The sequence below is a fragment of the Leopardus geoffroyi genome, chromosome C2 (genome assembly GCF_018350155.1).
Source record: "Leopardus geoffroyi isolate Oge1 chromosome C2, O.geoffroyi_Oge1_pat1.0, whole genome shotgun sequence".
NCBI lineage: Eukaryota > Metazoa > Chordata > Mammalia > Carnivora > Felidae > Leopardus > Leopardus geoffroyi.
Genome location: NC_059333.1, coordinates 446,294 through 466,853, shown reverse-complemented (window position 1 = coordinate 466,853; position 20,560 = coordinate 446,294). Strand labels below are relative to the sequence as shown.

Genomic DNA, 20,560 nt, shown 5'->3' with positions numbered 1-20,560 from the left:
AGACTAAAAAAATTGGAGATAGACAATTGAAAAAACAATATGCCATGAAAATTCTGTAAGAAAAATTAATTCGTAAAGTTCCTATATCGTAATTTTGCTATACTCTTTCAGGTGAAGATTCTGCAGTTTTAGGGTAAAGAAAGTAAATTGCTGATCTGAGCAGAAAACACAGGCACGTATTAAATTCTAAGAGTATGTCAATAAAGCATGTTTGTAAGCAACTTAAAGATTTGAGTTTTTCAGGGGGTTAGAAGCAACGATAGAATTGCAAAAAGACTTTATGGTTGCTGTTCAGGATCTAGCCATCTTCCCTCACAGTTTAAGTGACGTGCGCCGTGAAAAGACATTTTACTTTAATCAGTGCAACGGTCATCTCCGTTCTGGCAGTTAGCTGAGAAGTGGCAGAAAGCGGTATTTGACCTCAGCTATGCGTCAGGAACAAAGTTAAGTACAGGCCGTTTCTCGTAAAAGAACCATCCAAAGATTGCTTGGAGGTCAAAAATGTCAGAGGAAAATTACCTTTACAAAAACTTGTACTGAAGATTTTTTTTTTAATGTTTATTTTTGAGAGGGAGAGACAGCGGGGGAGGGTCAGAGAGAGAGAGGGAGACCGAGAATCCCAAGCAGGCTCTGCGGCTGTGAGCGCAGAGCCCAACGAGGGGCTCAAGCCCACAACCGTGAGATCATGACCCGAGCCAAAACTGAGAGTCGGACGCTTAACCAGCTGAGCCTCCGGGTGCCCCTGTACTGCATATTTTAAGCAGGGCTGTAGAAGGGTTAGCAAGTATGGCTCTACAGCTCTTCCAACTCCTGTTTGGGCACTACAGGAAAAATAGTCATCATCGCTTATCGTCTGGGTCCCATGCTTTACTTTTTGTGTAAGTCGTTTTATAAATAACTTACCGGAGTAAGAATAAAGCAGTAAGTTAAAATGATATTAAAAATTTTGATACCTCTTTTTAAGTTTTTTAAAATGTTTTTTATTTTTTATTTGAGAGAGAGAAACAGAGTGCGAGCAGGAGAGGGACAGAGAGGGGGAGACACAGAATCCGAAGTGGCTCCAGGCTCTGAGCTGTCAGCGCAGAGCCCTATGTGGGGCTTGAACTCCTGAACCTCGAGATCATGACCTGAGCCACAGTTGGACGCTCAACCGACTGAGCCACCCAGGTGCCCCATACCTCTTTATATCAAGTAAATTTTGTCACGTAGAAATAAAAATTAAAGAATATTGATATGCTCTTAGCAAGTGGGATGATGGAGGTTCTTGATGCAAAATATTGTGAGTTGGAGCCTTCTTGTGAGTGATGCTGGATGAGACTATCATGCTTCCTCTTTCTTCTTAGAAATGTTGTTCTGCACATTAGAGGTGCCTTGGTGGCTCTCATTGGGTTGGGTGTAGACTCTTGATTTCAACTCAGGTCATGATCTCACTGTTCATGAGTTCGAGCCCCGCACGAGCTCCGTACTGAGTGCGGAGCTTGCTTGGGATTCTTTCTCTCCCTCTCCCTCTGCCCCTCCCCCTCTGCCCTTCCCCTGCTCGTATTCATGCTCTCTGTCTCTCTCTCTCAAAAATAAATAAATTTAAAAAAACGTTCTGTTCACTGGTCCCTGATTTTGAGAAACTTGACTGAATATTGTATGTGAAGACGTGTAATCTGAGACTTCATTTTTACTGTCAATTTTGCCATCATCCTTGGCCTCAAGTGCTGTTCTCAGCATTCATCTTTTGATTCACCTAATGATTATGAAAGTCTGTCCTGTTGGCTTTCCTCTCGTCGCCATTTCGGGAGGAAAACAAAAAGTTCTTGGCTATCATGTTGAAGACAGGTTGCAGCGAGTCTGCAGTGAGTACAAATACTGCAAGATGGTGATTTCACCGCACTGTTTCCTCATCCTCCGGGCGGCTCCCTTTCTCCTGTTTTCTCATTGTTTTGGTGGTTCTTGGCACAGTTGGAAAAACTGTTGAGTCTGATGAAATAATTCTTGGGATGATGACATGGTGCCATGATAGATGAAAACAAGACTGCTCAGGTCCGTCTTGGATCTTAGACACTACACGGGGTCTAGTGGGCCAAGGTAGTAATGGCAAAATAAAATATGTTTTACTCTATTTCTTAAAGAAGTAAGTAACTTTTGTGTGTGTGTTTTTGAAGACCCAAAAGAGAAAATTTATGAAATATCAGCCCCTTCAAATAGTTATAACTGTTTAAAGAAGAAATGACAGTCGTGTTGGGTCCAGCAGACCCCCGTAATGTACCCAGAGTTAAGGTGATGCTGTGGTTAATGACAAAGGCATGAGAGAGACTTACAGGTATTTTGATTTCATATTTCAAACATAGATTTTCTTTGGACATCACCTAACTTTTTAGCAGACAGTCATTATCAATTCATTTTGCACAGCAGATTAAAAGCCCAGAATTACTGTGATTTATGGGCCAAAAAAACATCAGGGATAATTCATTGGGAAACTTTAAACTTAGGTTTGAGATGATAAAATACTCTTTTTAAAAATATTGAGGAACTTATTACAAATTATTAAGGAAAAATTTATCTAAAAATGGAAAATCATGAGGATGAAATATTTGAACTTACATAAAAATAAGAGCATAGAAAATGTGCATGTGTCTGAAAGAGTAGAATTTATTGAGAAACTAAAAATTTAATAATTTAGACATCACTCGCACAGTGAAATAACTTGAAGCAAAATTCATTAGGAAGGACAGCAGCATCATTAGGGAAATGAGTCACATAAAAAATGTTTAGGGATTGAGAGTTGTTTCTGGAGGAAAGCATGCCGTGAACGAGTGGGGCTGGAGCTGGTGGGGGCACTGGCCAGAAGGCTGAGGTTGCAGCTCTGGACGTTGCTATAAATGCTCTTCTCTGGCCCTTCCCCTCTCAGCCGGAGGACTCCGATGGAGAGAGGACGGGGGCTTCGGCGCGGCCACAGCGGAACACAGACGGCGACCATCCGGAACAGCCTCGGGTCATCACAGAGGTATTCTTCAGGCTTCTCTGTTAAAGCGTGTTGCTCCTGAGGGGGTTTCACCCTGTTGGAGAAATCCAGACCAGAGAGAGGACTCGGTCTCTGAAGGGTCCTGTCTCGTGAAGTGTAGAAACTCGAAGCAAAGAAAGCGGGCTTCAGAGCTTCCCCTGCAGGCTCTGCTCCCTTGGCGCTGCCCTGGTGTGGAAGTCTCTCTGGGGACCCTTCTGACCGAGCCCACCTCTCCCTTCCTTGGGACCTCTGATCTTTTTTTGCCCGATGTTGAAGAGAGAAAGTTGCCTGTTGTGCGTTGAGGATAGCTGTCACGTGTGACCTCCCTCGCTCACCTGCCGCCTTGTTGTCAAGGCGTGTTTCCTGGGCCTGGCCCTCATCTCTCCCGTGGTCCCGTTTTCTGCCACAGGGCCTGACGTGAATTCCACATGTGTTGAATTAATTCCTTACGTTTGTTTTGTTTTGGTATTTGGGAGGAAATTTATTAGATACTGAACTGATTAGTTTTAAGGTGTTGTGTTAAAAGTCTGTATTATAAACAGTTTTTTTTTAGGTAGGCTCCACGCCCAATGTGGGGCTTGAACTCAGAACCCTGAGATCAAGAGTCACATGCTTTACCAGCCAAGCTGGTGAGGCACCCCTAAAGCCTGTATTTTAGACGTTTGATTCTAGTGGGACTCAGTCCACATTACTTTAGGCAGTGAGCAAGTTTGGTTTTTAATCTGTGTTATTGCAGGAGAAATCTAGATCATAGGCAGGGCCTGGAAAAATGGTCTCTGGTGGGGTCCATAAAACTCACCCTTAAATACCCATTTTCATACTTGTTTTATACTGTGACATATAGCATGTGCGCAGAGAAGTAGAAAGTACATAAAGTGTACACGCAGCTTAACAAATGAATACACAGTAAATACTACATGTTCCTTCTGCAGTAAGAAATAGCACAGTGCTGGACCTGGAATCTTCCTCGTGCCCTGCTGCCCTCCTCCCCACACCCCAGAGTCAACACCGTCCTGATTTTCTGTGGCAGTTATGCTTTAGAACTTTGTGTCATTGGATCAGACGTGATTCTGGTCTTTTTTATCCTTTCCCTTCCGAAATATTTGTGTCTTTGTGTTTTAGATGTATGTTGTGGTAAACAGCATGGCGTTGGTTTTTAAAAATTATTCTGACAGTGTCTGTTTTTTTATTGGATAGTTTTTTTTTAAATAAATGTTTATTCATTTTTTTTATAAAATTTTTTTTTTAACGTTTATTTATTTTTGAGACAGAGAGAGACAGAGCATGAATGGGGGAGGGCCAGAGAGAGAGGGAGACACAGAATCTGAAGCAGGCTCCAGGCTCTGAGCTGTCAGCACAGAGCCCGACGCAGGGCTGGAACTCACAGAGCAGGAGATCATGACCTGAGCCGAAGTCGGTCGCTTAACCGACTGAGCCACCCAGGCGCCCCGTTTATTCATTTTTGAGAGAGAGAGAAAGAACGAGCAGGGGAGGGGCAGAGAGAGGGGAACAGAGGATCCCAAGCAGGCTCCGTGCTGACAGCAGCAAGTCCAACGTGGGGCTCCAACTCTTGAACTGTGAGATCATGATCTGAGTCAAAGTTGGACACTCAACTGACTGAGCCACCCAGGAGCCCCTGTGTGGAGTTTAATTCATTTATATTTAATGTAAACTTCGATGTGTTTGAGCTTACATTTCATTGGATTATTTTTTATCAGGAAATTTCTTTTTTTTAATTCTCCCTTTACTCATTTTGGAGTAATAATATACTCAGTTTGTATTCTTTTAATGGTGAGCTTATTACATACAACATTTATACTTTTTTATATCTAAATCTAATTAACACCTTCACTCTTTGATAGTACAAGGATGTTAGAATAGTTAAACTTCATTTATAATTCCCTCAGTGTATATTTTTGTCATTTTTTAATTGTAAAATACACTTAACATAAAACTTACCATCTTAGCCATTAAAAAAAATTTTTTAATGTTTATTTTTGAGAGAGAAAGAGAGAGCATAAGCAGGTGGGGAGGGGCAGAGAGAGAGTTTAGACAGAGAATCTGCAGCAGGCTCCAGGCTCTGAGCTGTCAGCACAGAGCCTGACGCGAGGCTCGAACTCACGAACCATGAGATCATGACTTGAGCCGAAGTTGGACACTTAACCGACTGAGCCACCCAAGTGCCTCTCAAGCTGTTTTTTTAATTAAGCATAACTATCCTTTTTAATGAGCAGATCTAAATGTTGCCTAGTATTTAAAGGTATGATTATTCACTTTAAATTAAATGTGTGGCTTGGGGGCGCCTGGGTGGCTCAGTCGATTAAGCGCCCCACTTCAGCTCAGGTCATGATCTCGCGGTTTGTGAGTTCGAGCCCCATGCCAGGCTCTGTGCTGACAGCTCGGAGCCTGGAGCCTCCTTCAGATTCTGTGTCTCTTTCTCTCTCTGCCCCTTCCCCACTTGTGTTCTGTCTCTATCAAAAATAAATGTAAAAAAAAATTTTTTTTAATGTGAGGCTTGGGATTATTTGGATCACTTTGAGTATTTTGGCCTGCACACCTGTGTGAGGGGGCCACCGTGGGTGCTACTGCTTGAGACCTTTTCTCTTTTTAAGAGAAATGTTGTTTTCCATGTACTTGTCATCGTTTTTGGAGTAGCCTGTTGTGTTCTCATCTTTAGTGAGGTGTTTGTATGAGTTCCATGAGAATATCTGTCTTGGCTTGTGGGAGTCCTTCCAGATGGGTGCTGGATTTGTATTTGATCAGTGTCCCAGAAGTAGCTCTTCACTAAGACTTGTTTTGAGGTCAGTTTCTTTGCTTGGGGATTTCTGCACCCCGTGGCATATGTAAATTTGTAAACAATATGAGGAATAGGCCTGGGTTTTAATTTCTCAGGAGAGCTGCCCCCAGCTCATCCCCTCTGCCTTCCCATTTGGAGATAGAGAAGCTTCCTGACCTCCCTGTACCTGGCCTTCCTCCCCACAGGCAGTGAGGATGTCTGTCCTGCTGCACAGCCCTTCAGGAAACCTGGCAATGTCAGACATCACGTTACCAACCACGGGCCTGGCAAAGCCTCTGATTCTGGGACCACGTGCTGCTCTTAAGTGTCCCTGTCTCCCTAGATCATTTTAGATTCCACATCCCTTCTTTCTGGCACATGGGGGGGAGGTGTTCCCTCAAAAGTCACTTTTTTCTAGTGTTTATTTTTGAGAGAGAGAGCGCAAGTTGGGGGGCAGGGGACAAAGAGAGAGACATATACAGAGGTAGGCTCCAGGCTCTGAGCTGTTAGCACAGAGCCCTATATGGGGCTGGAACTCATGAACGTGAGATCATGACCTGAGCTGAAGTCGGGCACTTAACCGACTGAGCCACCCAGGCGCCCCTTCAGAAGTCACTTTTGATATGTTTTATCCAACAATCCTGATGTTTATAGCAAAAATGTTTTAAGATTGTGCCTTTTATGTTTAAATTTTTTTTTTTTTTAAGTTTATTTCTGAGAGAGAGAGAGAGCGGGGAGATGGGGTGGGGGGAGGAGCAGAAAAAGAGGAGAGAGAATCCCAAGCAGGGTCCGCACTGTCAGCACAAGCCCAATGCAGGGCTTGAACCCATGAACCATGAGCTCACGACCGGAGCCCAAATCAAGAGCGGGATGGATGCTTAACTGACTGAGCCACCGCAGCGCCCCATGCCTATTTTATGTTTAGAACTGGACACTCCTATGTTACTGTTTCCCATTGGGGAAAAATCCTTAATTTGAAAAAGGATCCATGATGATATTTTAACTGGCTCTAGCGCTCCCCTTTGAGCACTGTGATTCCACGTTGCTGGCCTCACAGATAGAGGCCGCTTGCACGTGCGTCTTCACCAACAGTACTGACCGCTTCCTGGCATCAGACGTGTGTTTCAGGAGCAGCAGGAGCCAAGGCTTACAGTCAAGGGTTTTTAAGTCAAGGCTTAAAATGGTCACAGAGGCTGGGAAGGGCCCAGAGGAGCTAGAGGAGGGAGGCATAGCTGTTCCAGGATTCATGTTCCTGGGGCATGAGGCAGGTGCCCAGTGGGACAGAGGGCGGCTCTGCACCCTGCAGGGGTTTTATGGCAAGGGCAGCAGACTGATGGAGTTTTTCAAGGGAGTATGACGAGGTCAGATTTGTTTTCTGAATGTATTACCCAGTCTCCAAGCCAGTGACCGCACATTAGGCCACGTGACCACGGGGGCCAGTCAGCCATGCTCATGGGAATGGCGGAATGCCAGGACTGGCCTTGAGCTTGTGGGGTTGATGGGAGGGGAGGCAGGAATAGGACTGTGAGGGTTTGGGGGTGCTGTTGACTGAGGTAGCTAATGTTGGAGGAGCCCTAGTTGGGGCAGGAGAATTTCAGATTGGTTTGAGTCCGAGGTGCTTTGTAGACAAGCCTCAGAGAAAGGTCTGGGCTGTCATGTAAGGGAAGCTGGGAGGCCTGTGGCTGTAGTGGCTGCTCCAGGTGGGGTGTGCTCCAGGGCAGGCTCTAGGCGGGGTGGGGGCTGGCTAGGGGAGAGGAGACTGGACTGCTTATAGAGGGCCTGTAGCTTTTCTTTTCCCTTTGGAGTATTGATGCTGAAAATTTTCTAGAGTTGGGAATATTAAGACAGAAACTCTTTCTTTTTAATTTTTTTTTTTTTTTTTTTTAAATTTTTTTTCAACATTTATTTATTTTTGGGACAGAGAGAGACAGAGCATGAACGGGGGAGGGGCAGAGAGAGAGGGAGACACAGAATCGGAAACAGGCTCCAGGCTCTGAGCCATCAGCCCAGAGCCCAACGCGGGGCTCGAACTCCCGGACCGCGAGATCGTGACCTGGCTGAAGTCGGACGCTTAACCGACTGCGCCACCCAGGCGCCCCTCTTTTTAATTTTTTAATGTTTATTTATTTTTAAGAGAGAGAGAGAGAGAGACAGGGTGCGAATGGGGAGGGGCAGAAACAGGGAGACACAGAACTCGAAGCAGGCTCCAAGCTCTGAGCTGTCAGCACAGAGTCCCAACGCAGTGCTCAAACCCGTGAACCGTGAGATCATGACCCGAGCCAAGTCGTACGCTCAACCGATTGAGCCATCCAGGCACCCCTAGACAGAAATGTTTTCTATGGTTCTTGACATACGGTGTCAAAATCTCTCTTAAGAAAAAGTTATAGCAACTTATTCTGTCGGTGACAGTATTCGGTTATTTTTCCATGTCCTTGGTGACATTGAGGATCAACATTATCAACAACTTTTGCCAATTTAGTTGCTATAAAATGATGTTTCAGTTTACGTCTTCAGGTTCAGCTTTTATTGGCACCCACCTCTTCCAGGCTTTTTGTGTGCATTTTCCCTCCTGTAAGTATCACTTCCCTCCTTTGACTGAGGGGCAGATGGCCCAGGGAGGTCACATTGCTGTCCCATATACACCTGCAGCCTCTCTTTCTGTGGGTTTCTGCTTTACCCCAGGCCACTTAAACAGGCTGAATGTTCCTTCATAGTTACTTTTATTCAGATATAATTCACATGTATAAAATTCACTAAAGTACGTATTTCAGTGGCTTTTAGTATAGTCACTTTGTTGTGTAACTACAACTGTCTAATTCCAAAACATTTTCATTACCCTAAAAGGAACCTGCCGTACCCACTGGCAGTCATTCCCCTTTCCTCTCTCCTTCCAGGCCCTGGCACCCACCAGTCAGCATTCCGTCCCTGTGGGTTTGCCTGTTCTGGACATTGCATACTCACAGAACCACACAGTACGTGTCTGGCATCTTGCACCGAGTATATCTTGGGGTTATCAGTGTCCTAGCACGTGCCTGTAGCTCATACCTTTTTATGGCTGACTGGAGCCCCTTTGAATGGCTTTGCCACACCTTGTTTCTGTATTCACCTGTCAGTGGACACGTGGGTTGCTTCCTCCTTCTGGTGATTGTGACCAGTGAACACTCCTGGACCAGTTTTTGTGCACACATGTTCTCTATTCTCTCTGGGATGTCGTAATTGTTCCTAGTGATTGTTTTCTTGTGTGACTTCTCTGGGTCACATCCTTCGCTTTCCTTCTTCAGGAACGTGAACAAGAATGTATACTAGAAATTGCAGAACGGATGAGAAGACCGGAGGATGAGGTTGGCACACAGCAACCGGTGGAGATGTGGCAGGTCCAGCTGCAGACCCAGGTGACCCGGGATGCTTGGGCCCCCATCCAGGGGCTCGGGCACGGCTGGTCCCTGCACACTCACCCTGTGTCTTACACTCGTGGGTTTTGGGATCTGGGAGGGTTGCAGGAAGGAGAGGTTTGTCACAAAGTGGACAGATGTGTGTGGCAGCCTCGTTTTGTGTGGGGCCATCGGAAGGACAGGTGGACACGCAAGGATACTCGGGGGCAGTGTGTCTGGCCAGGTGCTGCTCACCGCACAGCCGGATGTTTCCCCATCGGCCATGCTCCCACTCATTAAACTCAGGCAGTGCCACCGCCATGAGCAAGGCCATCCTGAAGGCACATCTGACTCCCCTGGTGCCTGCCACCTACAGGGAGCACGGGGTGCTGTGGACGTGCTCGTGTGGAGGGAGGGCCGTGTGCATCCCTGTCGCTCACTGTGGCCTCGCTGTCCTGCAGGACGTCCCTGCCGGTCTCTTGGGAGATGTGTTCTCTTGCCATGATTTCTGTTATTGCTCTCCTTTATTCGTTTTCTTTCTATGTGCTTCTGGGTGTCCCTTAAGTGCCTAGTTCTAAGTATGTTTTTCTGTTGTTTGTGTTAATTGGGAATAAAGTATGCTCCCCGGAACCCTGGCCTTCCTCCACTTTCCCCCAAGGCAGTGGAAGGAGAAACAGATTCTGCACATCTTAGCCAGGCACAGAAGTGTGCCCACCTTCCAGAGCAGCGAAGTACAGAGCTCACTCTGTCTCTGGTCTGGACCTGGGATTCCTTTTGGTGTCGTTAACTTGGCCGCTTCTGGGCACTCTTTGGCCTCACGTTTTGCCCTCATTGTCAGTGACTGTCCAGAGCTTCCCACTGTCCGTATTCTGGTTGTCATTCCCATGTTTCTGACGAGGGGCTTGCAGTCTCTGGAACGGCTGCTCACCTGTGTCCAGCCAGCAGGACAGGCCTGTGGGCTGGGGAGTCTGCCTGGAAGGAGCTTGGGGGCCACGCTTTGTGGCCTGGGAGTTCAAGGAGGACACCACCGCAGGGCTGTGGTTTAGGTGGAGGGAGAGGACACGTGGGCCGGAGGGGCTTCCGGATAGGATCGGGTGGGTGGTTTTAGGCGGTTGGGGAGCTGCTGGGCGGTGCCAGGGCTGCCTGAGGGCGGCCGGGACAACTGAGGTCCCGTGGGGGGCCGAGCTGGTGTGCCGTCCCTTGAGTGTGAGCTCTCGGGGAGCAGGTGCAAGCAGCACGTGGTGGTGGGGTGCCGCTGCGGCGTCCTTGCGGGCGCGCGTGAGCCGTGTACCAGATTCCACCTGCAGCCCAGAAACCCCTCTCTCTCCTGCAGCCGGTGCCCTCCCTGGAGCTGGAGGCCTTGCGCCTGAGTCTCAGCAACATGCACACGGCGCAGCTGGAGCTGACGCAGGCCAACCTCCAGAAGGAGAAGGAGACGGCGCTGACGGAGCTGCGGGCCATGCTCAACGGCCGGCACGCCCAGGAGCTGGCCCTGCTGCGGAGCAGACAGCAGCAAGAGCTGGGGCTTGTGCGGGAGCAGCACGCGAGGGAGCAGGAGGCAGCGGCGCTGCGGTACAGCCGCGAGACCGGTACGGGTGGGCCGGTGTGCGGGGGCTTCACCGCCACGCGTCTGCTTCGGGTGGGGGGGGGGTGTGGGTGACCCCGTAGGAGTGTCTCCCAGGAGTAGTGTTGACGTGCCAAGTGCGGGGCGCGCTGGCCGCCGTCCACCCCCTGGGTGGGGCCGCGTGCATCCTGCTCTGTGGGGACCCTGTTGTCCCCTCACCTTGCATCCGCTTCTCCCGTGGGCTCGTGGCAGGTTTGGAAGCCACGCTGTTGGAGGTGACCTGCTCGTATGCCGGAAGTGTCCGTGTCCACCTCTCATGGGACTGTGTCTGTGGCTGAGCTTTGTCGACTGACTCGGGGGCTTCTGGACGTGTCCCCCAGGCTGTGCACTCTGTGCCCAGTGGGGCCATGTCGCTCCTGGTGGACAGCTTAGGCACCTTTTCATTTGGTGATTCTCTGGCCTAGTCTGATCTCTTTGTTTACATCTGAGGCATACTTGTATGTTTTAATGTTTCTTTGTACGCTTTTTGTCAATCACTACTTTTTGTAAACATCAGTTTTATTTGTTTTTCATTTTTTTAAAAATAAAAAACTTTTATTCACGTATATAGATATGCCACTTATATATAAATACCGCCTTATTTCCAATTGGTATATGATAAGAGGATGTTTTTTAGAAATTTCAAGTTTTTTTTAAATTCGGTCAGTAGATGTAAATAACTGATAAGTTTTAGCAGGATATGTAGTTTTAATTGTTTAAATCTGACTATAACACGTTGGTGCTTTTAATAATGATTAAATAAATATAAGCATCAGTTTTTTAACAGCTTGATCGTACTATCATTCACGATCGCCATACAATTCTACCATTCAGGGTGTGCATCTCAGAGTCGCGCACACATCCCCACAATCTAAGGTTACAAATTGATCCCCCAGAAATAAACTCTTGCCCATGAGCAGTCACCCCGTTTCCCTGCTTATCTGCCTATTTGTTGAGTTTTTCATTTGAAAAACGAAAGCGGTGTGCGTGGCCCTGGCTGTGTTGAAAGTCTTCCTCTTCTCTGCGCCCCACCCCCCAACCCCCACCGCCAAGAGGGAGCCCGTCTTCTCAGGTTCCAGGGTTACTGTCCTGTTTCCTCATGTGGGTTCAAGCAAACATAAATAAGTAGTTTGATGTCTTCCTGTTTTTGCTCATTTTTAATTTAGGTTTATTTATTTATCTTGAGAGAACGGGCACACATGAGTGGGGGGGGGGGGTGCAGAGAGAGAGGGAGAGAGAATCCCAGGCAGGCTCCATGCCAGTGCAGAGCCTGACTCGGGGTTTTAACCCATGAACCATGGGATCATGACCTGAGCTGAAACCAAGAGTCAGACGCTTAACTGCCAGCCCCCAGGCACCCAATTTCCTCATTTTTTAAAAGCACAAAACATGCTTTGGCTTAGGTCTCTTTCTGAGCCATTTACTCTGTGCTCACCTCTGGTAACAAGACCACAGAGGGCCCACACTTGTCCTCTGCTCTGTGAGGCTCTGCCATGGGCTGGGCCCCCGTGACCTTCCCTCAGAGGCAGTGTCTGGCTCTTCGCTTGAGCTCTGGGCTTGCTCAGACCACCCTCGCCTTGCTCGTGCACCGTTGACTGGCACCAGCTCACCTTGGCTCGTTCCTGCGTCTCTTTCCAGGGCCCACACGTCCAGGTGTGTGTGCACCTCCCAGTGTGTGCCGTGCCATGCCCGCAGGTCCCGCCTTTTCCCTCCCCCGCACCCTCAGCACCGGTACCTCTTTCCTTGTGCTTCTTCCCTCTCGGCTTGGGACCTGCTGGGTCCCAGAAGGTCTTCACCTGTCTGTCTGCCAGTACCTTGCCTGGAGTCTGGCACGGGGGGAGCCTGAATGACAGGCCTAGGTGTGTGGGGGCCCGGGGTGGGGCAGACAGACCAGAGGGTGAGCCCCTGCGGCCCCAGAGCCGGCTTGTGTCGGGCTGTCAGTCTGGCTGGAAGGCTCTGTCCGGATGTAGGCATGAGTATCATTTAATTAAACCATACATCGAGTTCTTACTCCCCCACAGACATGTACCCTGTTGTCCTGTTAGTGTCGGTGAGCCTTCCTGGGGAGCAGCCCTCTCACCTCCTGAGTGAGCAGACTGGGGGGAACTTTGATCTGACCTGCTTTTCTGTTTTTCTTGCAGCTGAGCTGAAGGAGAAGTTACAGTCAGAAATGGAGAAAAACGTGCGGATGATAGAGGTAGACGTCGTTAGAAATGTCACTCTGTGTCTGCAGAGTTTCCCTTTTGTCCTCTATCCCGGTGGCTTGCCCCCACCTCACCTCCGGGCTCCCCCCAGGAAAGCCCCTCACCTGATTCAGACAAAATCCAGTCAGAGCTTTAATTGAATGTGCTGGTTGAGAATGCATTGCTTTTTGAGTTAGAGCCAAAGCATTCTTCTGCTTGTACAGTTTGAGTTTGTCGGCACAGCTCATTGGGAGTTTTGTGTGTACTTGTTCTGTAGTATGAAGCTCTTGCACCCCCAAGTCTGGTTCCCAAGTGGCCCCTATGGCCTGGCCTTCGCTCTGCTTTAGGACTGACAGATGTTCCCTGCAGGGAGGCACACTGTGGCAACTGAGTCTAACGTGTGTGTGAAGCATGCAGGTTCTGGGTGCTCTGTTGGGGGGGCGGGGTGCAGGCGGAAGAGGGGTGGAGGTGGGGTGCACGGAGTGCAGCGAGGCTGGGCAGCAGTGGGCCCTGAGTGCCGTGCTGACTATACCAGCTTGTCCTGCGGTTGTCCTCCCCGGGGGAAAGAGTTCTGTTTTAGGGTGTCACGGGAGTCTCTCGCTGGAGCTTTTGATTCTGATGATGGGGCCTTTTTCAAGGCTACATGTGTAGAAGGGCCTTCGATGTCGGTGATGGCAGAGGAAGTGGCTGGTGAGGTTGGAGGATGTGAGGGACGTTGGTGACAGTAGGGGACATGTGTGACATGGGGCATGTGGGTGTTTATGTCCTGTCTGTTCTGCTCAGGCTGTTGGTGGAGGCTTGTCCCAGGTTGAAGGTTTGTGCCCCAGCTCCCCACCTGTCTAAGCTGGACAGTGAGGACTCATTTCTTAGGGCATTTGGGACAGAGCCAGCCCCCAGAAGAGGTCAGGTGATGTAGCACCCTGGGTCTTTCGTGGGGGACAGTGCGTGAATCGTTGAGTGTAACCTCCGCCCCTGCTTTGTTTCTAGGCAGGCGATCCTTGCTGTCTCTCTGCCTGTCCCTTTAAGGGGGGACCATCCAGGTTCCTGTGCTGATAGTTCTGTCTGGGCGCGGCGACTGCCCACACCTGGTTTTCGAATGTAATTTGAGTTTTTTGCCACAGATCATCAACTGTTGGCCCATAGTCATCTTCTTTCCTTATTTGGGTTAGACCCTGAAGCAAGACTGGGAATCCGAGAGAGGTTTATGCCTGGAAAACCTACGCAGAGAATTGTCGGCAAAGCATCGATTGGAGTTGGAGAATTTACAAGACCAGTTTAAGAAAGAATTGGCAGAACAGAAAGCTGAATTGGAGAAGATTTTTCAAGCCAAAAATCAGGCTGAAAGTGAGTTTCTAATTAAAACGAGCAAGTTTGAAGAGGGGACTGAATGCTCCCATGGAATGTAGAACAGAAGTCACGCGCTGTGACAGCCTTGAACAGGGCAGAGCGCCCTGCCTGCTGGCGCCAGAGTCACCCGCGGTGGTGGTGACAGGCGTGACAGGTGTGGGCCGGCTGGGCTGCTTGGGCTCAGCCTTGGAGGCAGGCTCTCTTCGTTGACCACAGACTTCTCCAGCTCCCTAACCTCTCCTGAAAACTTTATTTCAGAGATGTTTGTCCTTGTTCCATTGTTAAATTGCCCTAAGAAAACTAATACTGTGATTGTTTACCTTTTATTCTGGTCACCTGGTGCTGCTGCTGGAGAGGAGCTGGTGCCTGCCTGGGCTGCCACGCCCCCCCCCCCCCCATGCTCCCTGACCCTCCCTCATCCTCCGTGACCCTCCCTCATCCTCCCTCATCCTCCCTGACCCTCCCTTATCCTCGGTGACCCTCCCTGGCCCTCCCTCATCCTCTCTGACCCTCCTTCACCCTCCGTGGCCCTCCTGCACCCCTGCGGACAGTGGGGTCTGGAGGGACGGAGGGCTGGGGTGGCTGTGCTCCTGTGCTGTTGAGAACGCCACACCCTGAGTGCGGTGTCCTCTCCCCAGTTGCGCTGAGGACTCTGGAGGCTCAGCATGACACAGACATGAGGAAGCTGCGCGAAGACCTGCAGTCTGAGCGCTGCCGGCACTTAGAGGACCTGGAGCTGAGACTCCGTGACCAGGAGATGGAAAAGCAGCGGGAGGTGGGCAGGGGCGCCCTTGTTTCTACTACTTAGCAAGGGAGGGGGTTTTAGGAGATTTTGGGTGGGCTTGTTTCCGTTTCTGTCATTTGCTAAAACTTAAGTACTGAATGTAAAGAGATGCGCAGTACTTAGCAGATACAAAAGTAATGGTAACGGTTCGTGAGGCTGATTTGACAGTTTTGCCCAGTGTCACACACGTAGAACCCATGTTCTGTACCAGGGGCTCTGGGGCCCCCACTCCAGGCACTAGGGGTCTCAGGCCACCTTCTCCGACCGTAACTCTAGATAGACAAGGAAGTCCTTAGAAGACTTAACGAGGAACTTCTCTGCCGCTTCTGTATTCAGGGCTCTTTCCCTGTGGAACACCACATACCCACGGTGGGAGGCGTGGCCAGATCCTCCTCGGGTACCCGAGGGCTTCTGTCCAAGAAGTCAGGAGGTGGAGTCTGTTTCTGCCTGTGCCTGTGTTTCAGATGAGAAGAGGAAGTTGTGAGAATGGCTTTCACACCTGCCCCAGCAGCCTTTCCCCATCACCTCCCTGCTGATTATTCTCCTTTGCTGAAGGGTGCCTTCTGTCCTGTCCCCACATGAGAAACGGCTGGCGGGGCCTCAGGGCCACCGCAGGCTGGCGCTTCCATGTCCCATGTCCCTCAGCCCTGCAGTCGTGCTCCCCACTTGGTCCCCACTTTGGCCTGACCACGAACCCCTTACGGAGATGGTAGTTGCTGCTCTCAGCTCTGTGGATGCAGGGTGGGCTGGCTCCGTTCACCCCTGCAGAGACCCTTTCTGGGAAGGTTGGCTGAAAAATGCAGAGAAATTCCCAGCATACCGCAGGAGGGCTGAGGGAGGGCCCCTGGGGCGGACAACAGGGGGACCCTGGGAGGCCGGCAGTGCTGGCTGGTGCTGACTGGCGGTCTCCCCTGACAAGTTAGAGGATGCGTGTTTGGGACGACAGAGAAAGTTCCCGTCCTAGCAAGACTATAGTCAGGTACAGGCGTGTTATAAAATGAGCTGTAGTTTTTCTCTGGTGCCACTGTCGCCGGTTTTCGCTTGGCTGTAGCTTTAGGAGTTCACCTTGTTGCCCCCGGTGCTGGGCACAGACCTCCTGGGGATTGGCATTGGACGGTGCCTCACACTGTCGCTTCCTTTTCCAGGTAGAGAGCCTCCGAGCATCCTACGAAGAGCTGAAGGCTCAGTCACAGGAGGAAATTCGGCGCCTGTGGTCCCAGCTGGAGTCCGTGAGGCCCGACAGACAGGACCTGACTGGTGAGGACTTTCGTGTTGGAAGCTGAGATCCTCAGACACTACAGCTATGTGTTTTTAGTTGTTCAAGCTCCAAACTGGGACCTAATAATAGCGAGCACAAAAGGAACAATCTTGTAAACTTCCTTGAAGATTGATCTGTGTGGTTTTAAGGTGAAAACTTGAGGGGCTTGGTTTCATCCTTAAACAAGTTGATTGAGTAGCGGCTACGGAACCGTGCGTCTTTCCTCACGTTAACGTGAGGCACCTCTCAGGTGTAAGATAGATAAAGCTTATGGTGGGGCTGGCGTTGGCCTGTTACCCGTGTTTGGGTGCCGAAGAAATGCCGTTGTCGGCGGGCCCTTGGGGGTCAGGTGTGCCTTGCCGCGCACCGCCTCAACCCTGGGAGCTCGCTTGGGGCAACTGCTGTCAGGCTTCTGTGGCCCTGAGGGTGACGCCCCGGTCTGAGGGCCTAGCAGACCCACTGTGAGACCTGCTGTAAGAGGGGTCCCTGCTGGCTGGCGTTACCTTCGGCAGGGGGAGGTCTGGACACACGGGCGTTTCTGCTGGTCTCTAGACAAAGCCTTTTCAGTCCGGTGGTCACCCTTGCAGGGTGGTAAGGAAGGCCCAGAAACGTGTGCGGTGGATGAGGCCTTGCTGGCACCCCGCAGCCCCCTGCCCTCTGCTGTCCGCCAGCACCTTGTCTTTCCCACCATCCTGTTTGTCGATGGTGGCGGCAGGTGGGGCTCACGGCTCTCCTGCAGGTGGACTGCGGGTGTGAGTTCCTGCACGGTTCAGCTCTCACGTGATCTGTGGGGGAGCCTCGCCCTGGCCTCCAAGGGTCCTTATGGGGATGTCTGCTTTGAAACTTCTGGGTAGTGATCGGTTTACGTGCACGTTACTTCAAGGCTAATTAATCATTACTTGTTAACCAGCCACCTGACAGTATTCTCTTGCTGAAAATAGTGGTGGTGGTAAGTTCTCTTGAGGTCAGTGTGTGTCACTGTACTGTTGCTCTTAATAGATTCTGGCAGACTTAGTGGCTTAAAGCCACACACGTTTATCAGCTGGCAGATGTTCTGTAGATTGGAAGTCTGAGATGGTGTGGCTGGATTTTCTGCCCAGGATCACCTGTCGCCGGAATCAAGGTGTTGGCTGGGCCTCGACCTGGCTCACTGAGGCTGGCAGAATTGAGTCCCTGCGGTTGTAGGGCTGAGGTCTTGTTTCCTTGCTGGCTGTTGGCTGGAGCTCTCAGCTCCTCGAGGCTGCCCACAGCGCGGCCCCTTCACACTCAGAGACCCCAGCAGCACACGGAGTGCCTCTCTCGCACTTCCAGTCTCTCTGAGGCCTTCAGCACCAGCCTTAGAAAGCACTTTGCTTTGGCGGGGGGGGGGGGGGGAATGGGATCCTTCCTGCATGAGGCACCCCCCCAGCGTAAGCCACGGAGGGTTCCTGCTTCACCTTCATGGTGCCAGGACCAGGGCCCTTTTTGGAGTTGAGGGTCTGCAGTGTCTCCTGACGTTTCCTTCGTGTTTGATCCGAAGGTGATCTCATCATTCCTTCCCATTAAAGAGTTACCCGACCAGCTCCTGGCCCACGCGCCTCATGTGGAAGGACTGGGGCACCTAAAGCAAGACTTCCAGCAGCAGCAGCAGCAGCAGCAGCGAGAGAAAACCGAGCACGAGTCTGAGCTGGAACAGTTGAGGATTTATTTTGAGCAGAAATTAAAGGATGCTGAGAAGAGTTACCAAGAAGACCTGATTCTGTTACAGCAGCGGCTGCAGGAGGCGAATGAAGAGTCTTTTCTGGAATCTGTGGACATCAGGTAAATAAGTGATTTTCATCCTAAAGGTGTTTTTTGTTTGTTTTGTTTTTTAAAAGCTTTAAAAAAAAAAATGTTTAGAGAGCGAGAGCAAGCCTGCATGCACACACGCGAGCAGGGGAGGGGCAGAAGGAGAAAGAATCCCAAGCAGGCTCCGTGCCATCAGTGCAGAGCCCTACGTGGGGCTAGATCCCAGGAGCCATGACATCATGACCTGAGCTGAAATCAAGAGTTGGACGCTTAACTGACTGAGCCACCCAGACGACACTTAAAGGTGTTTTTGAAACATGGGAGCCTTGAGCTGAGTTGAAATCTAGTTTTATTTGTGATTTTAGGTCAGTGGAGACTTGTATTTTAGAAACGCATTTATGTTTGGGCCTCAGAACAGGGGAGCATTAAGGCTAGGAGCAGAGCGTGTGGCTTGAGCACCCCGGGTCCCTTCTGCTCCAACACTTGGCTCCCGTCGTATGGTTGTGCAGTCCCGCAGAAATGCCTCACTCAGCCATGGGCTCCTGTCGTTGATGGGAAGTAGGGGAAGTAGGCTCCTGGTGAGGGAGCAGTGAGGGAGGGAGCAGAGCTCCGGAGGAGACAGGGCACAGGCCGCGATTTCAGAACACCTTTTCTCTCGTTCATCCAGTGCGTTTTTAGAAGAGAGGTCTGAAAAACGAAGGAGAGAGCACGTTGATGGACCCAGCCTTCAATCTGAGGTGATCTCTGTTCTTTCCTTAATTGAGGGGACGTGGACACGTAACATTGGCTTCAGGTGCACAAGGTAGAGAGTTGACATTTGTGTGATTGAAAGTGATCACCGCAGTGAGCCCACTTAGCACCTGTCAGCACACAGGCCTGCAGAGTCTCTTTCTCTTGTGATGAGAACTTTTAAGATCACTCTTAGCAGCTTTCAAATGCACAATATCGCATTTGTAACTGGAGTCCCCAGGCTGTGCGTGACCTCCCCAGGACGTGTTCATTTTGTAACTGGAAGTTCGTACATTCTGATCTTTCACCCATCTCCCCACTCCCAAGCCTGGCTACCATCAGTCTGTTCTCTGCGTCTGTGAGCTCCGTTTTAAGTGATATTTGTCCTTCTCTGACTTATTTTGCTTAGCATTAGACCCTCAAGGTCCATCCATGTTGTCACAAATGGCAAGATCTCCTTTTTTATGGCCGACCAGTGTTCATTGTGTGTATATATACACACCGTGTCTTCTGTATCCATTCATCAGTCCGTGGACACTTGAGTTGTGAGCACTTGAGATGTGGCCAGTGTGGCCTTCCTGTCACCTGAGGTTCCTTTTTATTTGATGGTGATGCCTTGAGGTGTCGGTAGTCTGGGTCTTGTGGCTGTTATCCTGGGCAGATGGCACACCGTCACAGAGCGCGGTGGCCTTGTGCAGGTGCACTCTGCCCCAGTGAGCAGTGGCTTCAGTGTGAGCGTCTGTTGTTCTCATTCAGGGTGTGTCTTGCTCACCTCAGGCAGCTACAACAAATACCGTCCACCGGGTGGTCACACAGCAGAAATGGATCATCTTAGTCTGGAGGCTGGAAGTTGGAGGTCAGGGCTGGTTTCTTCTGAGGCCTGTCTTCTTGGCTTGCGGGCAGCAGCCTCTTCACGTGCTTTGTCTGTGCACACGCGCCCCTGTGTCTCTGTTTCCAAGCAGTCCCCTTCTGAGGTGCTGGGCCTATTGTAACAGGATGCTCCTAGTCTCCCATTGCTCGTGTTCTTTTCTAGAACTCTGTGTCCGTGTGATGATTTCCTGGGACGGGAGCGCCGTGTCCTGGGGGCTCCCTCCCACTTCCTTGCGTGTCCTGTGGGGTGTGGTGTGGCTGCTGCAGCAGACCCCTCGTGCCCAGCACAACAGCACCTCCTGGCCGGATGCGGCCCGTTGTCCTTGTTCACTGCGCTGTCCCACCCTCTGGGCCCCCTGTGCACTTCCATCATGGGACTAGTTGGGTGGTCCATGCTGCGTGGGGGGCGGCTGTGTGTCTGTAGTACCTGTGCCCTCAGTGGAGACTCGAGGGAACATGAGGACAACCCCTGAGAACTTGTTTCCTTCTGCTGTGTGATTGGTTGGTGTGACATCTGGAACGTTCTCCGTCCTCTGGCCCCAGCGCTGTGGAGAACTGCCCGACCTGCTGATTCCCCCTTTGTGTGCTGCCCGTGCCTCCAGCAGCTCCGGGGTCCCCTATATGTTCCCTGGAGTTCTGAGACGGTAGTTCATGCATGTCCCCCCACTTCGTGCTGGGAATGGGGAGGGCTCTGTGTCCGAGGCCCGTCCCCTGCGCTCTGGGAAGTCTGCTGCTGTTCTGTTCGTCACCACTCTTCAGTGTCCTGTGCTCTCTTGGCAGCTCCTGTGGATGAAGCCACCGGTTTTCTTATATTCGTTAAATTTTTCTGTTAAATTTCCTATTTGCATTGCGTTTTTAATTTCTGGGGTTTCTGCTTCCT

The 20,560-nt window shown here is 50.4% G+C and overlaps 1 protein-coding gene across 18 annotated transcripts in view; it reads left to right on the top strand.

The window, feature by feature from the left end:
* The window catches only part of PCNT (pericentrin), a 133,864-nt gene that overhangs the window by 17,900 nt on the left and 95,404 nt on the right, over positions 1–20,560 (top strand). For 12 of the 18 annotated variants that reach the window (XM_045501046.1, XM_045501053.1, XM_045501043.1 and 9 more), the window contains exons 3-12: positions 2,900–2,995; positions 8,663–8,740; positions 9,050–9,160; positions 10,473–10,728; positions 12,884–12,939; positions 14,095–14,269; positions 14,911–15,047; positions 16,202–16,313; positions 17,862–18,114; positions 18,749–18,818. In XM_045501046.1, the coding sequence (XP_045357002.1) occupies positions 2,900–2,995; positions 8,663–8,740; positions 9,050–9,160; positions 10,473–10,728; positions 12,884–12,939; positions 14,095–14,269; positions 14,911–15,047; positions 16,202–16,313; positions 17,862–18,114; positions 18,749–18,818 (1,344 nt within the window). The remainder of the gene's footprint in view (positions 1–2,899; positions 2,996–8,662; positions 8,741–9,049; positions 9,161–10,472; positions 10,729–12,883; positions 12,940–14,094; positions 14,270–14,910; positions 15,048–16,201; positions 16,314–17,861; positions 18,115–18,748; positions 18,819–20,560) is intronic. The other 6 variants (XM_045501058.1, XM_045501050.1, XM_045501048.1 and 3 more) reach the window with 1 other exon arrangement.